The sequence below is a fragment of the Pteronotus mesoamericanus genome, unplaced genomic scaffold, assembly GCF_021234165.1.
Source record: "Pteronotus mesoamericanus isolate MK-2021 breed Mesoamerican mustached bat unplaced genomic scaffold, CSHL_Meso_final scaffold_85, whole genome shotgun sequence".
Taxonomy (NCBI): domain Eukaryota; kingdom Metazoa; phylum Chordata; class Mammalia; order Chiroptera; family Mormoopidae; genus Pteronotus; species Pteronotus mesoamericanus.
Window position 1 is genome coordinate 2,375,857 of NW_026555329.1, and position 8,825 is coordinate 2,384,681.

General features: G+C 52.0%; 2 protein-coding genes across 3 annotated transcripts; both read left to right on the forward strand.

Moving 5' to 3' along the window:
- Positions 1-1,760, forward strand: HOXA2 (homeobox A2). The gene is made up of 2 exons (XM_054564461.1): positions 1-379; positions 1,021-1,760. Exons 1-2 carry the CDS (start codon positions 1-3, stop codon positions 1,758-1,760), a joined length of 1,119 nt encoding a protein of 372 aa, XP_054420436.1.
- A 4,740-nt stretch (positions 1,761-6,500) lies between these two features.
- On the forward strand, positions 6,501-7,980 carry HOXA1 (homeobox A1). Of its 2 annotated transcripts, none has more exons than XM_054564574.1 (2): positions 6,501-7,152; positions 7,625-7,980. In XM_054564574.1, exons 1-2 carry the CDS (start codon positions 6,501-6,503, stop codon positions 7,978-7,980), a joined length of 1,008 nt encoding a protein of 335 aa, XP_054420549.1. The 2 variants fall into 2 exon arrangements, with proteins under 2 accessions (XP_054420549.1, XP_054420550.1); XM_054564575.1 differs by lacking the exon at positions 7,625-7,980 and having other exon boundaries at positions 6,501-6,854; positions 7,058-7,090.
- Positions 7,981-8,825: the final 845 nt, after the last annotated feature.

Consider the following 8,825-nt stretch of genomic DNA (forward strand, 5'->3'; position numbering starts at 1 on the left):
ATGAATTACGAATTTGAGCGAGAGATTGGTTTTATCAATAGCCAGCCGTCGCTCGCTGAGTGCCTGACATCTTTTCCCCCTGTCGCTGATACATTTCAAAGTTCATCAATCAAGACCTCGACGCTTTCACACTCGACACTGATTCCTCCTCCTTTTGAGCAGACCATTCCCAGCCTGAACCCGGGCAGTCACCCTCGCCACGGCGCTGGCGGCCGCCCCAAGCCGAGCCCCGCGGGCAGCCGCGGCAGCCCAGGGCCCGCCGGCGCCTTGCAGCCGCCCGAGTACCCCTGGATGAAGGAGAAGAAGGCGGCCAAGAAAACCGCGCTGCCGCCCGCCTCGGCCGCCGCCACCACCGGCCCTGCCTGCCTCGGCCACAAAGGTCAGTCCAAAGACGTGGCCCCAGGTCCCGGGACCCCGGTCCCCTTCGGGGCTGCCCCGAGAGCGGTTCTGGGGGGGAGGGGAGCGTGGGCTGGGAGAGAAGGCGGAGAGGGAGAGATGCTTGGCTGCCTTCCCTTCCCCTGTGGGCTCAGGAGTGGGTTTGATGGAGAGAAAAGGCATCCTACGCTCCACAATGAGACATATATTTTTAAGAAGGGGGGGAGGAACTTTCCCTAAGTTGTGTAATGTGGGATGATTTATTTGAGTTGGAACTGACCTCCTCTTGTCTAGTTGTCCTAGAGTTTGGCTTTTTGACAGTAATGAAGAGTGATAGATCGCTCTTGCTCAGCTAAGCAGCTGATGCATTAATTATAAATTGTGGTGTGGGTAATATAAAGTTTGCTCCCGGATGGAGAGGTTGGGGGGAGCTCCAGGCAGGAATCGGACGGAGGTGGAAGAGATGGGGTCTCCCCGGGCTGGGCTCCCAGGAAAGGCAGCACAATAGCCCTACTGCATCCAGGGGCGGCCATTTTGTTGCCGTTGATCTTTTCTGCTATATTTATTCTCCAGTGGAATAACCCCTCTCTGGACCCCTCCACCTCCAACTGTGAGTGTGTCTCTTGTTGGTTTCCCTCTCCGCAGAATCCCTGGAAATCGCGGATGGCAGCGGAGGGGGCTCGCGGCGCCTGAGAACTGCTTACACCAACACGCAGCTTTTAGAGCTGGAGAAAGAATTTCATTTCAACAAGTACCTTTGCAGACCCCGGAGGGTGGAAATAGCAGCGCTGCTGGATTTGACTGAGAGACAAGTGAAAGTGTGGTTTCAGAACCGGAGGATGAAGCACAAGAGGCAGACCCAGTGCAAGGAGAACCAAAACAGCGAAGGGAAATTTAAAAGCCTGGAAGACTCTGAGAAAGTGGAAGAGGACGAGGAAGAGAAGTCGCTCTTTGAGCAAGCCCTCAGCGTCTCTGGGGCCCTTCTGGAGAGGGAAGGTTACACTTTTCAGCAAAATGCCCTCTCTCAGCAGCAGGCTCCCAATGGACACAATGGCGACTCCCAAAGTTTCCCAGTTTCGCCTTTAACCAGCAATGAGAAAAATCTGAAACATTTTCAGCACCAGTCACCCACTGTTCCTAACTGCTTGTCAACAATGGGCCAGAACTGTGGCTCTGGCCTAAACAATGACAGTCCCGAGGCCCTCGAGGTCCCCTCTTTGCAGGACTTTAACGTTTTTTCCACAGATTCCTGCCTGCAGCTTTCAGATGCAGTCTCGCCCAGTTTGCCAGGTTCCCTCGACAGTCCTGTAGATATTTCAGCTGACAGCTTTGACTTTTTTACAGACACACTCACCACAATCGACTTGCAGCATCTGAATTACTAAAAACATTAAAGCAAAACAAAGCATCACAAAACAAAAACCCCTTTGACCAGGTGGTTTGGCCTTCTTTTATTCTGAGAGTTGATTTTTATTTTATTTTTTTCTCGACCTACCCTCTCCCTTCTCTCCATGTTGAAGATTTTCTGTTTAGCGATTCCCCTGACCCACTTTCAGAGGCGTCTTTTACAGATTATTTTGGAGTTTTAGTTGTTTTAAATCTAACCCAGCCACCCTTTATGTGATTGACTGAAAGCAATATATGAGGCCTGCAAGAAAGTGATCATATAATTGTATCTTCACTTTCTTTTTATTTTTGTATTACATTAGGATGCATTGTCATGCGTATTTTTGGTAGAATAAATTCTCCTTTGCTATAAGTAGCTTTCTTATTTTTTCTCCCCCCCTTTCTTAAAGCTCCTAACGGTTTCTTTTTCTTCTTTTAGTCTAACTTGGTAAATAAAATTCTGGTCACAATTCATCTTCTTTTTCAATTTTAATATATTTATTAAGGGGGTATGATCAAAATCTTCAATAGACAGCGACAAAAAAGAAAGCCAGAAAAAGGTTAGGGCATCTGATAAGTGATTTTTTTTTTAAGGGAATGAATTTGGTTTTTCAGTGTAGAGGTTCAAGCTACAGGTTTAAATTGATAAGAGAAACAGGATTAGGAAGCCTCAGAGTTGGGCCAAGCCCAGCCTTTTGAAAGTGGAGAAATAAAGTGCCTACCGAAACCCCCAACTCCAGGAACATGGAGTTACTTTAATAAACTACCAATCTCCAGCTCAATAACTAAGTTATCAACAATTCATTTATTTATACACATTTGTTTCAAACATCTACATTCCAACTCCTCCCCCACAAATCCCGAATATTTCCAGTGTTGTTGATTAGTCTCCCAGCTGCTGATGGGTCCAGGCAAACAAACCTAAAAGACAGAGAAAAATAAAAATAAAACAAAACGATGGTCACTCGCTGGAAAATACACTTCAGAAAGGGTTCTTTCCATGCTCTGGTTCAGTCAGTCTTTTTTTTTTTTTTTTTTCCCAGGGCCAGAAAAATCAATATTTCATTCTGAAATCTGTTTACATGGCAAATAATGGAGCATTAAAGCTTTGAAGTCAGGTTAGCAAGTTGAGATTTAAAATGAAGTGTTTCTGCCCCCTCAGTTATAAATTAACCAGTTTCTAGAAAGAGAAAGAGACAAAGCACTTTAAATGAAGTATCAATAAAATGTGATCTAGGGTGTGTTACTGGGTTGTTCTGGTTTTTGCCCCTTTCTTATGTCTCCCCACGCTTATTTTTCCCTTCCTGAGCTCTGTTCTGATGGCTACTTACCGTGAGAAAACGCAGCGTGTAAGCAACATGTGTTGGGGGCGGGTTGATTTAAGAACCCTGCTCTTAATAGCACAGGCTTGGAAGTTATAATGAAACCGGGATTTTTCTCTAAGGTTTTGCTCTCTACCTTCCCCCACACCTTTGCCCCCTAAATCCCGGTAGCGGCGGAGGCGCGTGAGGACCCCGGCTGGTCTCTTGCCCCCGGCTCGGCACGGAACAGGGCGGCCGGGCAACGGCCAGGGCTGAGCCGCTGCTGTTTGCGATTCGTCCTACGCTCATAAATCAAACGCTTTCTATGAATGAGAATGTCATCAAAGAGATCAATTGCAGGAACACATGCACAAATAAAAATCCTCTTACGTATTTGCCGGGGATCCCCGTCCGAAAGCATTAAGTTAGAAGGCGTTTAGTCATAATTCATTTTTATTGCTCTTTTAAAACAACAGCTTGGCTGAGCCGCAGATGCCATGAACAGCTCGCGGCCTCGGCGGCGTTTTGTCTGCTCCTCGCTCCTTCCCTTTCTAGTAGAAGAGCCTCTGCAAGAGGCGCTTGGAGCCCTTGCAAGCCGCTTGCAGGCGATCATTTAAATAGTGACCAAACTCCCCTTGTACACACTCTCCCCGGGCTTTCAAGGTACTTTAGCTCCAGTCTCGGGGTGCTGGCCTACTTGCCGGGAGGATGGAGGATCTCCTACAAGGTGGAAGGAGCCCCAGGATTTCGTGGGGGTGGGGAAGGATCCGAGCTACGGAAGCCTGCGGGCTCGAGGCCAGGGAGGCTGTCTTTGTGAGCGGCACTGGGAGATCAGCGCTCAGGGCGGCCAGCTGGGGCGGAGCCCGCGCGGCTGCCAGAACCCGGCCTGCGTGCAGCAGGGCGCGGAGGCAGGGTGGGTCGCCGGGCCCGGGTGCCTGCCTGTGTGCCAGCCAGTGCAAGCCTGACCCCAAGAAGTGCACCCACCCCTACTAGCGCTGAAAAGAGCCGCATGGGGAGGAAGAGCGGCGAGAGGAGCGCAGAGGTTGAGAAGTAGCAGGAGAGCGGTTTTGGCCAGGGGTGGCTTTGTGGAGAAAACCCTGTGGCCGAGGGGGTCAAGTAAATCGGCGCCTCGGAGGGCAAGAAAGGGGCAGGAATGAGGCCAAGGGGGAGAACGTGCTTTGGCTCGGAGAGCAGATCGCCCGCAATGCCAGCACAGGTTCCCGTCTCCTCCCCCACAGGAACCCAGTCTCTCCCCAGCGCTGGAGGCCTTGGCGCTCCCAAGGAAGCCACCTCCAGGAGGGCCACCCTGCCTGTTCCCTTCTCCAGGCCGAAGTTCCCCAGGTGCTGAAAATGGGAGCAAGAGTGATTTTTCCTTTCTGTGTTCCCTCTTAATAGGGATTGGGGATGGGTCAAAGGTCATGTAAAAATACTTTTTCAAATAGAAATGTTTAGGGAAAACGTCTCTTTGCTACTGAAGGGAGTTCATAGTCCAATCTCTGCATGTTTTCCCTTCTGTGGAGACAGGTTTTGGAGGAACTTCTATATGTGAAGAACAGAAGGCAGGAACCTGAAAGGTTCACTAACACCTTTGAAATGTGCTTGTTTGCTTGCCTGAAGCAAAACTTCCTTCTTCCAAGTGGGGAGGGAAAACTACAGGAGCGTGGGACCCCCAAATCCACATATTAGATACATTTCATCTGTTGGATTCCGAGGTAGTAAATATGGTCAGTGTAAAATCTATATATACATCATTGGCTGCAAAGCTTCCTGGGTGATCTCTGGCTTTCTTCTACCTAAGAAAGCATCAACTCTCTGCCTTGGCCTCCGTTTGGCCTTTTCTCTTCACTAGCCAAGGGTTGACAAGAAACCTAATAGTAAACGGCAATTAATGGCCCATCAGCATCAGGGTAGTATAAGGGTGACGGAGAACAGGACCCCTGGCCTAGGATGACGCTCAGATTTGAACGGGTCTCTCTAGGGAAAGACTTGAAGGTTCACACAAGGTACTACACAGTCAGTTACAAAGAAGAGGAGGTGTTGTTGGGGAAGAAAATGTTCCCTCCACCTTCAGCCATCTGTCCACCGCCCCTCCCACCTGCCAGCACACCGCCCCCCCCCCCACTTCAGAAATGCAGTAGGATGGGGGCGTGTGTGCATAAAGGAAGCTCTACCAACTCCTGACATTCCTCCCTCAGAAGACCAGAAACGTTGCGGGGTGGGGAGGGTGGGGAGAGGGGAATCTGCGTACTTAGTGGGAGCAGTGGTATCGCCCTTTGAGGTCCCCGCCAGAGCGCGCAGGCTCCTGGGTCTGGCGGAGCCGGCAGATGGCCTGCAGCGCACGGCCCGGCCCCCACGCTGGCCACGTCCGCTAGCGTCATCTCGCTCCCCCGCCTCCTACCCCTCAAAATCCAGCGGCCGAGCAGCTCCGCATCTCGTAAGACTCCCAGAGGAAAGCCGAGTGGGGAGGAGAAAGGGGCGGAGAGCGAGGAGAGAGGGAGGGCAATGAGCCCGGCCAGCCCTGGCCTTTTCCGGCAGGCTCAGCTCCTAGGGCTCAGCCGGCTACCCGGCATCGAATTACAAAAGCTTCTCATTGCCATACTCATAGTCAGTGTGGGGGAAGTGGGGTGGAGGTACGGGGCTTCCGCGACCTCCGTGGAGAAAGAAAGTTTCTTTTCTCATCCACGTCTTCTCCACTCCCACCCGGGTTCCTCTTAGTCAGCCATCTCCGGACTTTATTCTCCATTGGAGCTTGGAGAGCTGGTGGCCCAACCTAGTTCTACGCCACTCGGCTCTGCGCTCCTCATTGCCCCCAGGCACCGCAGCAGGGCCTGTGCAGTGAAAGCTCCCCGGGAGCTTGGGCAGCGACGTCGGCGGGGTTCCTACCCTTCCTGCTCGGCGCGATCCGAGCTCTGGCCCACTGATTCCCCACCCAAAAGAGCGCGGAACCCTCTTCCCTTCTCACCTCTCGTCAGTTCATCTTTCCTGTGCGGTGGGGAAGAGGGCGGAGACGGGGGTGGGGGAGATGCCTCCCAGCCCCCACCTCCCGGAGGGAGGGGGGCGAGCGGAGTCGGCGCGCTCAGAAGGCAGCCCCTGCTCCCCTTCGCCCCAGCGCTCCGAATCTGCCCTTGCAGCCGCCGCAGCTGCTGCCGCCGCCTGGGCTGCCTGGGGGGGCGACTGCGCATCACCTAGACTGAGGAGCGCCTGGGATTTAAATGCCACTGAAACGGTGATCCATCACCGCGGGAGCCAGCAAACTTTCGCAGGAGGCTCCGCCATTGGCTGCCACAGTCACGTGCCTGCCGTAGCGCCCTCCGCCCTCCCGCCCCCCCTCCTGCGCACTGTACATTCATATCATTTTTCTTCTCCGGCCCCATGGAGGAAGTGAGAAAGTTGGCACGGTCACCCAGGGCTTCTCAGGACCCGGTCACTCAGTGACAGATGGACAATGCAAGAATGAGCTCCTTCCTGGAATACCCCATCCTCAGCGGTGGCGACTCGGGGACCTGCTCTGCGCGAGCCTATCCTTCCGACCATGGAATTACAACTTTCCAGTCGTGCGCGGTCAGTGCCAACAGCTGTGGCGGCGACGACCGCTTCCTAGTGGGCAGGGGGGTGCAGATCAGCTCGCCCCACCACCACCACCACCACCACCACCATCACCCCCAGCCGGCCACCTATCAGACTCCAGGGAACCTGGGGGTATCCTACTCCCACTCCAGTTGTGGTCCAAGCTACGGCGCGCAGAACTTCGGCGCGCCTTACAGCCCTTACGCGTTAAATCAGGAAGCAGAAGTAAGTGGTGGGTACCCCTCGTGCGCTCCCGCTGTTTACTCTGGAAATCTCTCATCTCCCATGGTCCAACATCACCACCACCACCAGGGTTATGCCGGGGGCGCGGTGGGATCGCCTCAGTACATTCACCACTCATATGGACAAGAGCACCAGAACCTGGCCCTGGCCACGTATAATAACTCCTTGTCCCCTCTCCACGCCAGCCACCAAGAAGCCTGTCGCTCCCCTGCATCTGAGACGTCTTCTCCAGCGCAGACCTTTGACTGGATGAAAGTCAAAAGAAACCCTCCCAAAACAGGTCAGTCTTGCCATTCCGTGGATGCTCCTTGATGATCCTGGAAGGAGCTGGTATACTTAGGTTGCAAGGAAAATTAGTGTATTTTTTTTTAAAAAAAGTTCTTGCTTCCACCGGTGTTGTGGGGCATTGGGGTATATTGCCCAGGTGTGTTGGGGCAAAGGAGCATCTGGGACGATTGTGTTTCCAAAGGGGCTGAGTTTTAGAGATTCTGGAAGTAGGAAGTGGTCAGGTGTGTTCGTGTGGGGGGAATTCTGGTAACATCTCTAGGCTCCATTAATCACCGGCCTGACCACACTAATTGCTGACTTCTGATGAACACTTTGCACCTCATCACTCACCATCCCCAGCCCCGTGTGCCTTGAGAAATTCTCGCTCTCCTCTTTACCTGAATATTGTTCTGAACCTGTAGAGGATCTCCTATCGACTGTTAAATTTTTACCTTTTTCTCTCACCGCTCCCCACCCTGCCCCAGGAAAAGTTGGAGAGTACGGTTACGTTGGTCAGCCCAATGCGGTGCGCACCAACTTCACCACCAAGCAGCTCACGGAGCTGGAGAAGGAATTCCACTTCAACAAGTATCTGACCCGCGCCCGCAGAGTGGAGATTGCCGCGTCCCTGCAGCTCAATGAGACCCAGGTGAAGATCTGGTTCCAGAACCGTCGAATGAAGCAGAAGAAACGAGAAAAGGAGGGCCTCTTGCCCATCTCTCCCGCCACCCCGCCGGGAAGCGAGGAGAAGGCCGAAGAATCCTCGGAGAAGTCCAGCTCCTCGCCCTGCGTTCCTTCCCCCGGGTCTTCTACCTCAGACACGCTGACTACCTCTCACTGAGGCCGGCTAAGCCCCGGACTTGGCGGCCTAGGCTCCTCCGCAGGCTGGGACTTCTTGCCCAAAGCACATTCTTAGCTTATCTTCCTTTCCATTTCCAGCCTCTGTTTTTCTGATCCTATCTGGAGAGCTTCTGGGCAGCATAATGTCTCTCCAGAGAATTCTGGACTAGATGTTTGGTTGGGGGAGGCGGGCTGCTAACTCCTTAATGCGGATTGGGTACCAGCACCAATTTTCTCATGACCCCTACTCTTAGGAGATTTCCACAGAAGCTACTGTTCCTTTCAGATGTCCTTAGGAAAATAGTCTCCTTCGCCAGCAGAAACATGTCAAAGGGAAGCCTCGCATCTTTTATCTGTCTGTATATTTACAGATCTCCCCTACTTTGCCCTCGAGGTAGGGTGGAGAGAAAGGAAAGAGTTCAGGAGCTCATGAAGAAGAGATGCACTATGAGCGTGTTTACACATTTATTTCACCTTTAATTTAATTCAGTTTCGCGTGTGAGTTTGCTGGTTGTAAATACTTTGTCCTGAGAGATTTATCTTTATACAGATTTTCTAGAAATGTTTAGATGAACTAAAACAGGGTGGGCAAACTCTCAAAGCTGGTCCAATTTTCTATGATTATAGGTTAAAGAATAAAAGCCGTCATTTACACTCAGTTGGATGCCTCGGAGGGTAGCCTCAATTTGTTCATTTAGTGAGTTAGGAAGGCCTGCAGACCACAAGGTTCAGAAACCTTGCTTCCTGTGCTTGTCTCTTCCCTTCCCCACCCCTTTCTTGTTTCTCTGGCCACACTCTATTTCAACTTCGTACTGGATTATTCGGAACCTAAAGGTATCATTCAAA

Excerpts from the sequence above, each read along its gene's own strand:
- HOXA2 (XM_054564461.1), top strand. The coding sequence starts at position 1 with ATGAATTACGAATTTGAGCGAGAGATTGGTTTTATCAATAGCCAGCCG. Across the intron at positions 380-1,020 it reads TGCCTGCCTCGGCCACAAAG|AATCCCTGGAAATCGCGGAT; the intron begins GTCAGTCCAAAG and ends CCCTCTCCGCAG.
- HOXA1 (XM_054564574.1), top strand. The coding sequence starts at position 6,501 with ATGGACAATGCAAGAATGAGCTCCTTCCTGGAATACCCCATCCTCAGC. Across the intron at positions 7,153-7,624 it reads AAGAAACCCTCCCAAAACAG|GAAAAGTTGGAGAGTACGGT; the intron begins GTCAGTCTTGCC and ends ACCCTGCCCCAG.